Source organism: Saccostrea echinata, unplaced genomic scaffold (genome assembly GCF_033153115.1).
Source record: "Saccostrea echinata isolate AGI-Se365-2 ecotype Australia unplaced genomic scaffold, CSIRO_AGI_Sech_v1 ptg000006l, whole genome shotgun sequence".
Classification (NCBI taxonomy): Eukaryota; Metazoa; Mollusca; class Bivalvia; order Ostreida; family Ostreidae; genus Saccostrea; species Saccostrea echinata.
In genome coordinates, this window is record NW_026889755.1 from 13,797,460 (window position 1) to 13,814,221 (window position 16,762).

Here is a 16,762-nt window from a genome sequence, read left to right on the forward strand (position 1 = left end):
ATCTGTTACTGTGACCTACTTTTGAAATTTTATGGTTGTTATTTTGAAAATAATTTAGGTATTAATTGTTAAGAATCATCAAATTTAGTTGATGCATCTTGGGTCCTCAGAGAACGACAAGTAATAAGTAGGTCATCATGACCTACTCTCAGGTACTAACTGGCTTGAATCATCCTGAGTTCTCGGAGTGTTTTATCTAAAATGTAGATCATGATGACCTACCTTTGGAATTCCAAGGCTTTATCTAAATATACAAGATATTTAGAGGCTTCAAATAGAAGTAATAGGTTGTACAGTTTATCAGAAGAGCGATTCAAGGCCCTTGGGTTTCTTGTTTTTTTTCTGAAATGCTCTGCAAGAACTTCCAGTGGACCCTCCAGCCAAAACTTTGGTCGCAATGTTCATAGCGCATAATCATCTGGGATGAATTTTCATCTGATCCGGAGATGCATTCCTTCAGAAATTAATTTTTGTTTATATTGAAACTGAGATGAGTAACATCAGAAATGGATATGCCAATAAATATTTATTTTTTTTCAACAGTATCTAATACATGTGCTAGACAATCTTCTGTACAGGCAAAATGGTTGATGATTTTTAATGTATCTAACTTAACATCTTTTCCTCGTATTGTCAGTCTCCATGTGGAATCTCGAATGGTTATTTTCTTTAGGGTATTATATTTCCATTTGAGACTTATGACGTTGGAACTCCAACAGTTACCCCATCACTCAGGTAGGATGAAATAAAGCATGACTTTGGCAGGAATTGAGCAATATTTTCCAGTGAGATGGTTTTTGCAACTGTTGCTACTTTGAATGAAATATTGCAATATGCAGTTTCTTGTGTTTTGGTAATCTTATTTAATGGATAACCTACTTCTGATGGTGGGAACAGTTTCTTGATCAAGCCTCCTCATATCCTAAGATCTATAGTCTCTTTGTGCACCTATTCATATCGAACTGGAATCTCTCTGGCTCTCGGTGTGCTTGTAAATGTTATGCACTCTTGAATATTGGTCATCACCTGCAAAATTTTTCATTTTTAAAATTTGCTTTGAATTATTAATTTTTACTGGGAAAAGTCTTTCTGCCGGAGTACTTAATGGAGACAGGCACAGGATGAGGTCTACTACTGTCAAGATGTTGGGAAACTGACTGCCATACTTTTGTGTTTATGGTTTCCCAGTCTGGGTAGCTTTTCAAGTCACTGCAAATTTTTTAAAAGCTCAAAGGAACATGCATATTATTTTTCAATGGGCTGAAGAATATAATTTAATTGCTAAAAGACTATTACCTTTCAAGGACCCTTCTTTTTACTGGGGTCCACTCTATCTCTGCCTCTTCTATGCAAGCGCCTGCAGCCAACAAAGGTGTCGTAAAGTTGTTTAATAAAATCTGAAGCTCTTTGTCTCCAAACTCCGAACAAAAAAAGTTTTCAATTTGATTATTAAATACCAAATTAAATGTTAGAAGTATTTCAATTAAAAATATCAAACTGTACAAAATTCAATCTAATCACTTTTCTCACCATTTGATAACAATTTTCACAATGCCAACAAGTGAACTTGGAAATATTGTATCTGATGAACTCAAGCCAAAGTTCAAAGATAAAACTGTTAAGTGAAAAGGAACTAAAACAAAAAATAAACTACATTTAATAAAAACATCAAAAAAAATGAATTTAAGAAATAAATTAACGTTTCTAGAACACTTAATAAGATTTGAACCTTTCAAAGAATCCCCGGATATTGGCCCAGCTTTGATATCTGCTATCCTAGTTGCTGCCACAATATCTGAAGCTGTCTCTTCACAAAATTCTGAGAATCTTTTGGAAATAGCACAAATAACTTCGCAGCTAGGTTAAGGACTCCCATACTTACATCAGCCTATGCAGATGTAAGTAATTCTTTGCAATTCTTTTCCTCAGGACTACTTTATCTCTTTCCATGGCCTCTGCAAACTGTTTCCTTAATTACCCGGAGGAAATCTTTGAAAGCTGCCTCCTTGCTATACTTTCCCATGGCCTCCATTTTAATTCTGAGAGAAAAATGGAAAATATTATCCCTGTAGTTTTCTGTAAGGTGTAAAGGATTTCTTTTCATGTTAATTTAGTCATTTATAACAAATTCTTTTGTAAAGTCTTGTCAGAATTTTGTTATTTCTTTGTCTCCTGGGCCAAGCTTACAAAATTCTTTGTTTGCATTTCAGACCCACATTTTATAGAATGGGTAGGTAGGTAGGCTATTTTTTTTTTGTTTTTGAGAAAAAAACTAAAATTCAAGTTCAGTTTTTTATTGGGTTTCGAGTCAAAGGGGTTTTCCCCCTGTTTAAACAACTCTGACACACTTGTAGAACAGTTTTAAAAGATTTTGCAAGTTCTCTGTCCTTTTCAACATTCTCCTCACCACAGTGACAACATATATCTTTCCTTGTCTTCTAATTTAAGAGTAATAGGGGAATTCAACTGGGGTGTTACAGTCCATCTGCATTAGTACGAAGACAACACCATGAATAGCATCACCTTTCCAAACTGCGATGTCATGGAATTCGTGGAACATGCATTGGACTCCTTCATCTTACTAATGACGTCATTATACAGTTTCTCTTTGGCCAAAAATGTGTAAATTAACTCGTCAATAAATGGAATAATTAGTACCATCAAATTTTTTCAGTAGCACTCTGTCACAACTTACTAAAACTGTAAGCAAAACATAAATAAAAATATTAAGGTTAGTCTTCTTGATTTTTATTTACTGACGGTGTTCTGTATAGTCTAACCTCTACTACAGAACATAAATGCAGAAAAATATACCTGTGAATTTTGGAGAATCTTTGTCCTTTAGTTTGGGAAATTTCATAAAATCAGGGTGAAAATTATTAACACTATTCATTTTTTTTTCAATAGTGATACGGTCACCTCTACTTTGTCCGTTTTTCTAAGGTTTTCATCACCACTCTCACGGAATAAATCACTTAAAATATCAAACCACCTCTCCTCTTCATGGTATTTATATATTCTTTTTTAAAATTATTTTGTCGTTATTGATCAAAACATTGCAAGGGGGTGCAACGTATCCTCCCTGTTCTCGAGCTTTTTCCCGCCGCAATCACAGCTAGGTTAATGACGCCCATGAAATATACGCCTTATATATTCTGAGAAAATGAATATAATTTTAATATTTTTTAACAGCATTAGTTTTGTAAAATGTACATTGTGGTGTTTGCACTTGTATATATCGGGTCTCTGCTGAGTTCGGCCAAAGCGACATCGCTTACATCAGCTGTTTGTCACGTGACAGGTTTAAAATTAGAACACGTACTACTACAAAGATCGTAAAAGTTAAACGATATTCGGGTATCTTTCCGCTAGAAAATTCATTCGGTTTTGTTTAAGACAAATTTCTTAAATGAATAGTGCTGGGATCAACTTTGTCATGCTCGGAAATTGTGTATAATCTGAAACAAAACATGTTTGAATACACATAGAAAATCAGGAAGGTTGTGTCATAAGACAAAAGTGGAACTTCATCTGATTTTACTCGAAGAACTTTATTTATGTCTTGCAGAAGATCTTTCTTTGTTACAAAGCATTGTAAATCAGGAAAAATTGGAAAATGGTGCACGAAATCATCTAGATGGTATGCCAGTTGGAGTGTATTATGAATTTCATCGTGAGTTAACCTTCTTGCCTTGTTCATGTTCGTCTGAATATTCCTAATCTGCTTAGCATTTCTAGGATTTAGTACACCTTGGAATCTACAAGCTTGAAAGATGCTAGCTGGAATTCAGACGAGCCATTTTTGTCTGCAGGCATGCTACTTATGTTGTAATATTTCTTATTTTGTCCTTCCTTGGATAACCATCTCCTCCTTTGTTAACCCATTGATAACCATCATGAGACCAGTCATTTTTCTTTCTGTCATCCCCTTCACTAGATATAAGATAAATCTCGCCTGCCTTTGGTCGTACTTGGGGAATTTTTGAGATCAATCCTTGATCTTGATTCTGAAGAATGTTGAAAGCCTCTTTGCTCGATAATTTTGATGACTGTACCCTATAAACCTTTGCGGTTAAAACACTCTACTCCATCCTTAAAGTCAAAATAATAACACTCATTAGTTTCATTATCACAAAATATATTCTATTTATAAGCGTATTTCTTTTATCACCATTGTACACGTATAATTGTTGAATTATATATATATATATATATATATATATATATATATATATATATGCACTTTCACTCTTAATGAATAATTGACTTATAAAACATTTATAGTAATTTATATGAATATAAAAATAAATGTTATTAATACGACAAATAATAAACAACTTTACTACAATTGGTATCATTCTATTTACATTTCCTTAAGGATACACCAAAGGCTTTTTTCAAGATTTTCAACAATTTTGAGATTTTTGGCTAAGAAATAGAAGTTAAGCACTGCTTTATAATGCATGTAAAATTCTTGGTAATTATGAAGAATTTTACATGCATTATAAAGCAGTGCTTAACTTCTATTTCTTAGCCAAAAATGGTTTTCTAATTATTTAACAATAATGAAACATAAACACTACCACATGTGAATGTTCCGTTATTGAAGCTTCTGATTTGTCTGTGACTGTCTGCTCATGAAAGACGCAATAAATCACTGTGACCACTTGGGGAATTCTTCACTAGCCACACAGAGGTTATCAGTAATTAAACTACAGGGATTCTAGATTTAGAGAAGGAGATCTAACAGATCACTAGTGACCATGAAATTGGAGATGGAGCTTAGCTCTTGCCATTTTGCCGGGAAATCTTTCTTATTCAGAATTGAACCTATTTTACTTAATTAAAAGCATCTAAATACAGAAAAGAACCTCCCATACTTGTGAATATGCATAGGAAATATGGTTAAGTGACAGGTATCCAAAGCTGAATCTCCAAGGTGTCATATATTCCTAGCTTTGGCATATTTTGTTGTGTAATGGGTTTTTGCCCTCTACTGTAAAGTAAGATCAGACAGTTTATGGTATAATTTCAAAGGATTCAGCTCCCTTATTTATTGACCATTATCTCTGAAAATTGGATGGGCTGCTTCTCAAATGTTTGTTCACAAAACCGTATCTCAGATTTTTGATATCTAGCTTAGTTTTGGAATTATTTAGGGAATTGTTAAATTAGGCTAATAAATTGGTAACATTGAAGTGCAAATGGCTGTAACTTTTGAATTAGAAGATTAATCAAAAATCTGAGATACAGTTTTGAAGTTCAATCTTTAATCTACCTTGAGGCAAAATAACCACTTTGAGGGGTTAAATACAAAAGAGTTGATTTATAAAATATTTATGCACTAAAATTTACATTAATATTTAAATAATTTTTAAATAAGTTATTAAAGTTTAAATTAGGATAATTAAATAGTAAATTTAACAAACTTTCAAATGATATATACTTTTATTATGTTATCTTTGATAATGAAAGAATTACATTCAAATCAAATTCTAGCATATGGAAACCTTTGATGTATCCTTAAGATAAAAAAAATCCTCGAATCTTTATTAAAAGTGTAGCATGTACTACCTTAAAGCTGTATATATTAATAGACATATATTACTAAATTGCAAATCCATCTCCTCATCTTCTTTTTGGTTCGATGTCACAAAAGCCTCTTTGAAATTTCTGAAAGACCTAAGTTATCCTTTTGATTTGGATGTCAAAAAACTTAATGCAAAAGAAATATATTTCATTTTATATAAAAAAAAAAACACCGTTTAACACTAATTGTAAAATCCACATCCTCATCCGGTCTGTAATCTCTGAATCTCAAAAGCAATCCTTTTTCTTGATATAACCCCCTTATCCAAGTATTGCACTCCGCGAATCTTACACATTATTCGTTTTCATACACTGATACTCTTGTACGTAGTCAACTTTGTCATTCTATATTAGGTATTGTATTGCAGTTATCCCCGATGTCCAGCATTATCTCCTCCCAGAAGCTCCCGAAGGAACTCGGACACAGATATGAAAGGAGATGTGTGATGTTGAAAAATGTAGTAGACATTTACTATGTTGTCACCCTTAGGTATCCATACATGTTATGTTATACCTGAATCAAATCAATATGCTGTGTTTGTTTTTTTTTTTAATTTTTATTTAAAAATCTTTATTGCAGTGTAATCAATAACAGCTAGTAGTTCTGTACGGTACACAGCATATTAAATTTATGTGTCCAGTGCGATGAGTTGAAAGTCAACAGAAATTGGTATTTCATATTTTATTTGAATAGAAATATAAACCTGCATACCTATTCATTTGAGATTCGTGAGAATCTAAGCGCGCTAATGTGTGTATACACACAATGGCCAGTTTTAAAGTATTGAAACATCAGTTGATACTCACACTATATATAAGAAATCTTGAAATAAATCATCCAATTAAAATAATTTGTTAAATTTATTCACTTTCATCCTGATATAAATTAAACGATATGAACGCAAACTCAGAATATTAAAATTAATTAAAATTCCCTGTTAATACCTGTATACCAAGCCAGCTGTGCAGATATTATCATATTAACTGATAATAACTTCATGAATCTTAATTAACACCCGTGTTCCAAGCCAGCTGTGCTGACATTACCCTGCTTATTAATTTCAAATCAAAGCTAATTGTGTGAAAAAATGTCAATGTTATAAAATGTAAATTGACTGTGGTTTGATTTGCGCATTTTTATTCATTATTTTTTCCTATTTTTATATGTATAGGTAAATGACTATAAAAAAATCTACCTTCTTTTCTCTGCACCCGGGGTTTCTGACAATAATTCTGAATTTGTCAGTTTGTCCCGGGCAAACGCGTCCGGTTTTGACCTGTCCCGGGTTTAGAAAAAATATTCAAAATTCTAATTATCGATATTTATTATCATAATGATTAATATATATGACTGTTTGAAGTTAATAAACAATGATAAAATGCAAATGTCTTATACTTTTCGATTGTAAATATGCTTTAAATCGCCAAAATGAGTAAACCGGGCTTAGTACCCAATTTAGTCACCAGGAAAAGGACGATCGGTGATAATCATTAAAAAACAATACTTTGAGTTAAAACTCTCACCGAAGGCAAATTTTATTGTTAAAGATTATATCCATAAATTTCATGAAGAAAGAATAAGTATTTATTCCGTAATTGTCAAAAATCCCGTTTTCAGTTTCGAAATTCCCGGCCCGGCCCGGTTTCACTACCCATTATAGTCACACTCTACTTTATGGAACAAGATTAGACTGGCTTGCCTGTCTGATATGCGCGATTTACGAACGATAGATAGGCAATACCAGTCTAGGTACAAGATAGGTGGCAAAGGATAGTTTCGGATTAAGTACCGGTCAAAAATTAGAAAAAATAGAGGAACCTAAGGTTTGAATGTATATTATAGGTAATTTTATTGCTAGAATATTTTATGTGTGCATTTGGAGGGAATTGGTGGCCTTGTATATTATATTGATATATGTCACTTTAGTGTCATTACTACTGTTTATGGGATATGGACTAGAAATACGAAACTAAGATCAAAACTCACTCTTCCGGTATTTCACCAGAAAAGCGAGGTTGGTCCATAGGATGAATTGTAGCTTGAAAACGAGGTGGTTGAGCCATTATCTCTTGCTGTTAAATGGTATGTACAAGTGTCGGTCTGCAATTTGTGTGGTAGCTTAGGGCATTAGAACGGGCCTGGAAGCAGTTGCGAATCCGGCGAAATAGTGAAAATCGGCTTAATTTCCATGAAATTTTGAGATTGTCCCTGTATCATCATTAGGGTTGAATGCTGAAAATCAGTAAAATAGCTTTACGAGAGAGAGAGAGAGAACCCTGTATATTATTTGAAATTAAAATCGCTACAACCGAAAACAATTCTTGTACGGAGAAGGGGGGGGGGCTCATCGAAATAAAACAATAAAAAAACATCGGGCGTTATTATCTTAATTTCATCTTAATCATGCGAGTTTACAGTTATTGAATTCTTGTTTTGTTTGTTTTCTTTCTGTTTTTTATTTATTTTTAAACATTAGAATTTTGTTTGTTAACATGCCGCTCCAGTATGTACATGTGTGTGTGTGTGAGAGAGGGGGGAGGGAGGGTGGCATGAACCAGTACTTGTTTTATTCCTAAAAGCTTCAAATTCCTCAAGGCACTAGACCATACTATTATTACATGTAGAGAGAATTTAAAATTTTCCAATGCATATTTAAGAAGCAGCTCAATATTAATTAAGGAAACCGTCAGTCAAACATTTTGATTGCCAAAAAACTAACCTCTGTCACCATATTCTTGAAATTATGCCCTGCTTAGAGCTAACGCGTACGAGGAAATTTCGACAACAAAGTTGAACACGTTTTGGGCATCGGAGGAAGATGAGCTAGGGGCGTAGATTGTGTCTCCGCCTGGAATTGAAACTGGGACCTCAGGCATGCCAGTTCAGTGCTCTACCGATTGAGCTAAGAGTTAACCATCCAGCCCAAGCCCGTAAGAAGCCGTGAATCATTCATTATATTTCTCCTACATAGAATTGGGTCTTTCGGAGTGACGACGCCTGTGGGGCGAAGTTCTGGGAATTTTCACCCGCCAGAGAACACCCTAATCCCAGCTTTAGCAGCAAATGTAATAGAGACATTTTTTTTGTGCCTCTGCATGGATTTGAACCTGGGACCTCTGGTATGCCAGTCCATTGCTCTACCGATGGAGATAATGAGTTAACCCACTAGCTCATACTAGTAAAAACCCTTGAATCACACACTACAACATATATACGTCCTAGTTTAACGGTAGAAGCTGATCCTGGCAGGTGTGACCGATCGACAGTGGATGCTTACTTCTCCTAGGCACTCCATTCTCTAAATATCGAAGATGGTCTCGTCCAATGTTTTAAAAGTATGATTGGAATTGTTTTTGGTTTAATCATCTTCTTCATATAATGGCACATTATGATGTCAAATTAAAAAAAACATATTATAGATGCTTGATTGCAAATTACTCAATTAAAAACTTGACGTGACCAAAGAGATTTCTGCATTTCCAAATCAATTTTGTATATATTTATTAGTGATTGGAAGGTCGTGTGTTGGAATCACGGCCGCGACTGACCTAAGTCGATTGATTGATTGTATGTTGTTTTACGTCCCATTCGAGAATTTTTCACTCATATAGAGACGTCACCATATACCGGTGAAGGGCTTCAAATTTTCACCTTTACTCGGCACTCAGGGCCATTGAGCAGTGAGGGATCTTTATCGTGCCAACGCCTGCCATGACACGGGGCCTCGGTTTTTAAGGTCTCATCCGAAGGACCCGCAACTTTCACTTCAGAGTGCCGAGCGCATGGCGAAGGAACAATTGCTACCCATCTTTTATCGACTTAGGTCAGTCGCGGCCGAGATTCGAACTCACGACCTCCCGATCACGAAGCAAGCGCTTTACCGACCGAGCTACCGTGAACGGTACCTAAGTCGATAAAAAATAGGTAGCAACTGTTCCTTCGCCAAGCGCTCGGCACTTTGATGTGAAAGTTGCGGGTCCTTCGGATGAGACCTTAAAAGCCGAGGTCCAGTGTCACGGTAGGTGTTGGCACGATAAAGAACCCTCACAGCTCAATGGCCCTGAGAACCGAGTAAAGGTCTAAATTTGAAGCCGGTGATTTCTCTATACGAGTGAAAAATTCTCGAAGGGAATACAATTATTCAATCATAAATTTATTATGAAGGTAGCTTTTAGATTTCGACGGTCGTCTTCTGCTTTTTGCTTTGAATGATGATGGAATAGCTATCTTCGTTTGAGCTTAACATCTCCAATTTTGTCATACCCCTTTGTAAATTAGCCTGTTGACAATCCAAGGAGACGATTTGCTTGAAAATACAATTAAAAAAAACTTTCTAGGCAACTTGGAGCGAATGAACCCATTGTCTACATAATGTCAAGGATGGCACTCAGCAAAATTGCATTAGATAATGGTCTACCATGAAGCGAGGATAGATTTTATTCTTCAGAATGTTTCGGGGAACCGACATCGGCTACATGTACAAAGTGGTTGTGTGGACGGGCTTTGATGCTTTGACACTGCTTTGCAGCTCCTTTTCCTTAAGCAAGAATATGGTTAAAACAGCGCTGGAGGTTCTGTATTACAGTGTATGTTTTAAGTTTTGTGATTTCTTCTCACAGAATACACTGTTGCTAAAAATATTGTCACATAGTTGGCATGTAATCTTTAACCAATATCTTTTAAGTAAAACTTCTTTCAAACCAACCAACTGCCTTCAGTGAAGCTAGTTTTTTGCCAAAACAAAAACAGAACAGTTTTTGTGATTCCAAAAATGTCATTTATTAAAAATGACGATAAAAATCCACATTATCAAAAATTACTGGGAGGCCAAAAACCAATATTTCCTGTAATATACATTATAGGTAAAACAGTCCAGAATGAGTACATATTACATAATTACAACAAACATTATACACTGAAATGGCCTCCCAGAACTAGATGATAAAACAAAAGCAAAAAAGGTGGCCAAAAATTCTGCCACAGACAAGGTGAAACCTTGACATCGACAAGGTGAAACCTTGAAGGCCACCCGAAATGAAGGCAGTTGGAAATAAGAAAAAGGAAAAACAAAACATTGCAATGTATTCAAGAAATATAAAATTACTGTCGTCGAAGATGGAAACAGCCCAGTCTAATCTTTAGAAACATAATAATCTCTATAAATATCTACAAGAATGAGCATGTGTGGTAACAATACAAGCCAAAAAGGGCTAAAAAGGTCATATTATGATACTAAATATGGTGACTAGAAATAAATAAATTTAAAAAAAAAAGGAAGGGAACCAGACTAGAAGTGTCATATGTAAATGTACCACCAAACAAATAAAATGTAAACTATTAATCAGAGTGTTGATAAATCCTATCCAAATAAGTTTTTAAATAATATTCTGCAGTGCAACCAACTGCTGACCACTGCTTTGAACAAAAACAGGTATTGTTAGAGAATAAGAAAATTACATATACACACATCATAACATTCTGCAATGCAACCAACTGCTGACCACTGCTTTTAACAAAGAAATTTACATATACATATACCATGGCATTCTACAGCGCAACCAACTGCTGACCGCCGCACTGAATGAGACATAACCAGGGGGGAACACATTTACAATATGTCCTTTGTTGCTAGTGCAACCATATGCTGCCCACTAACAAAGTTCCTTCAGATAACATACACAACTTTTCATAAATTTTTCGCTACATGTTCAATGTGCTGGAAATCTGATGTATCTCTGAAAAGCATTGGATTTCCAACGACCTAATTTCTGAATGGTAGTATCTGATAAACCCTTAGCTGCTGCATCTGTCGCAGCACCTATCCTAAAGCTGTGACCTTTGTAATGTCTTGGATTTAAGCCGCAAAGACCAATTGTGTGACTAAGATTATTTGAAACAAAGTAGTAAGATACAGGCAAGCCTGATTTGAATTGAAAAAGGGGGCCCTTACTATGTGCAAAAGTTGCCAGATATGATTTCATGATTTGAACAGGACAAAATTTTGAATTTTCACTGGCATAAACATGCAGTGATGTGGGCAAGGGACTGTCATGTGATTTGTGATGTTTGAGTGTTATCAACATGGATTTCTCAGTATCAAAAGAAATGTCATTGTATTGAATTACCTTTTCCACTTGTGCCTTTGATTTTGGTACTAATTCACCAAGACGCATGAATGCATGATATGCAAGTAGGAAAAGGGATTTTAATAATAACCTTGAATGGGGATCAGGGACTGACACGCTTAATTTTTCTACTAATTTTTCAAGGATTGCATGCGTGATGGGTAGGCGTGAATCTGGTGAGATATTACGTGTAGATGATCTTGAGCCCTTAAGCAATTTCTTGACAAGAAAGGACTGACATGGATCGAGACCATTTAATAACTTATGAACAAAATTAATAGCTGAACAATGAGAGGCTATTGAAGAAGGGCTAACTCCTGATGAGTGAAGGTGACCAATAAAGTTTGCTAAAATAACTGGCAAGACAGGAAATGTTAAATCAATACTGAAAGATTTTTGAAACTCAATAACTTCCAGCTTTTGGCATAAGATTTCTTCGTAGCTTGAGAAAGGGAACTACGTAAAAGCATCATGGATTCCTTACTCAAATGTTCATTAGCTCTGGTGGAATTGGAGTTGCTTTGAGATCCAACCAAGGAGCTGTTCGTCGTAACTCCTGAAATTTAAGCCGAGATAAACCATCAGCAACTACGTTTACTTTTCCTGGAATGTGCTGTGCTTTGAAATGAATATTCTTGCACATGCATACGACAACTAGTCTTCTAATTAACCGCATGATAATTGGTTCTTTTGATGATTGTTTATATGTTACACAAGCTACTGCAGCATTATCAGTGAGAAATAATACATTCCTATTCTCCAGAATATCTCCCCACACTTCTAAAGCTAGTACAATTGGGAATAATTCTTTGATAGCAATTTGTAGATCACAAAAATCAGAGGGCCATTCACTTGCAAACCACTTTGCTCCTAACACACCAGCAAACCCCTGAGATCCTGATGCATCAGTATACAACTTCAAATGATCAGAAGAAACAAAATTGTCTTCTTTGAAGACAGACTTATTATTGAAATTTTCAATGAACATAAGCCAAGCTTTGATATCTAACCTTGCTTCCTTGTTGAGTCTAACCTTGAAATAGTGAGGCTTAGGTGTACCTTTTGTAAGATCCGTAAGGCGTCTTAAAAAGGCCCTACCAGGACAAATAACAGAAGAAGCAAAATTTAGCAAACCCAGTAATGATCGTAACTCTGTCAGAGTTACTTTCTTCCTTTTTGAAAAGGTTTGTAACTGACTGCGAATCTTTTCCACCTTATCCATAGGTAATCTACATTCCATAGCTTCTGAATCTATCTCTATGCCATAGATTGTTATAACTGTAGATGGTAAAACAGTTTTATCATGTTTGATTGGTACACCAATTTCTGAACACAAGGAAATAAACTGTTTTAAATCTCGATCACAATCCTTGGAACCTTTTGCACCGATAAAGAAGAAATCATCTATCATATGTGACATACCACCTGCTCCAAATTTAGTAAGCATAATCCACTGCAAGGCACTACTGAAAGTTTCAAAAATTTTACAACTACTTCTAGCTCCCATAGGCACCTATCGTAATAAAATTCCCCATCCCAAAAGGTCCCTAACAATTTATAGCATTCAGTGTGAATAGGAATGATGCGGAAAGCATCTTCTATATCTGTTTTTGCCATCAGGCATTTTTTTCCAAACTTTTTGACTAATTCTATAACTGAATGGATGGTATCATACTGAACCTTGGCCTCTTCATCAGGACTATGTGAATTAACAGAATCATGTGATGGAAAAGAAAGATCATGTATTAACCTAAATTTACCTGGGGTAGATTTAGGCACTACATCTAAGGGAGAACAAACCAAATTAGGGAATGGTAATTCTTTAAAAGGGCCCTGGATTCGACCTAGATTCAGTTCATGTAATTTTTCTTTCACATGTTCAAAGTGTCTTTGAGTAGACGAATGATTCTTACATGATCTAGAAGCTGGACATGATAAACAACCTAAATGAAAAACCCTCAATCAGATACTGTCTCAAGACTGGGTCATAATCTATCGGGTATTCACTGAGCCGACAAGGGTTTACTGGGCTGGGAAGGCCTTGTTATTTTGACTGTTGGGTTGGGCTTTTGTTGATTGACCACTGATTGATTGAGGATTGTTTTTGGCCTTTGTGCATTGAAATCTGGGGTGGGGGTCTTTACAATAAAGGCAGATGTGTTTAAATGAACATGGGGAGGACATACAAGGTTGGCCAATGTTGTAGGCATAGCATGGTCTTCCATGAAAGGGCTGTCCCCTTTGAGATTTATATGAGTAGCGAAAATTGTGTGTGAAAGATTTTGGTATCGTTGATGCCCTGACCATGAGTTCTCCCAGGGGTTATTGCCAAGGGAGAGAGGTAAACTCTCGTAGTTTCCTAAAATTTTCGTCATAGTACCGCCAAGCTACATCACCATTGGTAGCATGAATCTGGCGGATTGTGGCCATGTACTTAAGCAAATGAGGAGCCTCATCTGGTTTAAGTTCCAGATAAATGGAGGTAAAGGTTAGAAATGCATTTGTCCATTGATATATATTCAATGGATTTTTCTTTCCCCCTTGTGAAGCGACAGTGATGCTACCTTGCTCTACCTGCACGGATAGTTTTTCCTCCTGAAAATCAGGTAATAATGATACCATATCTACAAATTTATTATTCCAGATCTTTTGTTTCACTCTTTGGGTGATTGTTGCACCTAATGGTATCCCTGCAGAAAGATGCAAAGGAGCAACACTGCTCAACAATGACTTATCCCCTACTGAGAGGGACTCACCTCCAAATAATTGGTCTAATGCCAGTAAGCAAGAAGACTGGGCTGTTTCCTTATTTAACATGTTTGAATTTGAATCATGCACAAAGTTACTAATTTCTTCATCCTGTTGAAGTGGTGTAATACTAGATCCTGAGGAACATGCAGCCGGTTGGTCTACAACATCAGCCAAAACTGTTTGTGTTTGAATTGGACCTGGACCAAATTTTTGTTTCCTCAAGATGGCATCGGCCAATTTATCATAGTCAATGTCAGCAGTTTTCGATCCTGGCGAATTGTGTGGCATCTTAGGTGCTGGTTCACTGGTATCACCTGCTCCAGTGGTTGCCCCGGGCAGTTCATCTGGAACATCTGCTTCTTTCCTCTTTCTTGGCATTTCTGAAAATAATGTTATTCAATAAGAGCACCATTTCTAGATTCTTAAAATGTACCGGTACCCAATGTTTTTTCTTCTTTTTTTTTTTCTTTGTTTTTAAATATAATAGTGTCCCTAAGTCAAGATTGTATATTCAAGAAATTGCATACAGGGGATCTATTTCAGTGCTTGCAAGATAATATAAGAGGTTTGTTTTCAAATGGAAAGAAAAGAAAGGTCCACAACAGAAGTACTGAGTACCCAAATAAAGAAGATTTGCAATAAACAAATGGGTTAAGTACAGGTTAAGTACCTTTAATTGCACTATTACATCCCATCTAACAAGAGTTTGATAACAAATTTTAAAAGGTACAAAGCACAGGACCTGACATAGAGATGTAAAAAGAAAAGATGTCAAGGCACATAAAATCTTATACTAACAAAACAAAAGAAATGTACCAAGACTAATTTAAAAGAAAATGTAAAACGATTACCCAGGGAGACGATTAGCCGCTCTCAGAATAGCTCTCTTGACACTTTGCATGTATTTGTGCATGTGCCTCTTGTCAGTGTGGGAACATTTTATATGGACACCGTCACTGGACAGGAAGTCAAAATTAGAAGACCAGAAACCATGGTGGTGATGGAATATAATGTTTGCATCCGCATGTTGTTGAACCCAATGTTTTAATGCATTGTTAAGTTCTATCACTTTAGCGTTGTAACTATTGGTCCTTTTCCTCCAAATAACCTGTCCAATAATGACTGCCTGAACGTTACACAAGGAAATTTCCTTAACTTATAATGTCTCTCGCAACAGTTTTAACATCTCTTCCATTGTCAAGGTCGTTTCCACCGATCTGAAGGAACACAATGTCCGGGATTCTCTCGAATGAAGTAAAACGGCCATCACTAGCCATCCGATGTACCGTCAAACCTCCCGCCGCGCGAAATTCCACTTAGAATTGATCTCCTTGCAATCTTAAATTCGTATTTTCTCCATCTGTGAAAACATAGTCTCTCAATCTCCGTATGAATGAATGTCCCATGACAAGAACATGTAACGGTGCCATTGTTTACAAAACAAAGTTACGTGATGATAGGCAGGATGACCTAGATTTTCCCACACAAACACAGGCACAAATAATCCAAAATACAAACGTGTCGAGAGTGTACACTCACCAAAACACTAGTTAATGCTAATAAAGTATCTAAATACCTGGAGGAAGGTAAATAATCCTGGGATATGGGTCAATGAAACCAAATCAACAGCAATAGAAAACACAGCCACTCTCAACAAAACAAAAATGATAATGAAAGATGCTGATCAGCTATTGGATGAAAACTAAATCGAGAGGCCCCCGACAGGGTGCGTTATGTAAATACTTACATAAACAAAATACTGTACAACGATTGGGTAAAAACAAAGAGGCCCCTGGTGGGGTGCATTACAGAACATTTTACATAAACAAAAAAAAGGGGGGGGAGGGTTGACAATGAAATAACAAAACATACTAACATTTAAAATACTTATCAAATACAGGATTCAATTAAACGAACTTTACTTAAAACAATTTATTAACATAAATTTATCTTTTCAATGCTTGCTTGCAGTATAGAAATGTGTTATACCACCTTCGTCTCCAACATTGACAAGATAAACAATCATTTACATCCTTCACCATTTCTGCTCTCATGTCACTTTCCATCCCCTTCACCATTTCTGCTCACATGTCACTTTCCATCCCCTTGACACTTCCACACCAATTGATGCATGTGGAGGTGGTGAAAATTTTCATGTTGAGAACAAGGGCAAAGGTATAACATGATTTGGACTTTGTTGGAAAATTTAAGATTTCACCAAACTTGGATCCAATAAAAGATGAATGTCGTCAAAGAACGTTTAGTTGAACAGTATTTAAGTAGAATATATAACAGT

General features: G+C 35.7%; 1 protein-coding gene and 1 pseudogene across 1 annotated transcript; both read right to left on the minus strand.

The window, feature by feature from the left end:
* Positions 1–12,199: 12,199 nt before the first annotated feature.
* LOC133180416 (uncharacterized) lies at positions 12,200–13,925 on the minus strand. Its single transcript, XM_061314945.1, has 3 exons — positions 13,723–13,925; positions 13,268–13,414; positions 12,200–13,181 (listed from the first exon to the last, which is right to left on the minus strand). Exons 1-3 carry the CDS (start codon positions 13,923–13,925, stop codon positions 12,200–12,202), a joined length of 1,332 nt encoding a protein of 443 aa, XP_061170929.1.
* Positions 13,926–15,313: 1,388 nt separating this feature from the next.
* On the minus strand, positions 15,314–15,896 carry LOC133180417 (uncharacterized; annotated as a pseudogene).
* Between the last annotated feature and the right edge of the window lie 866 nt (positions 15,897–16,762).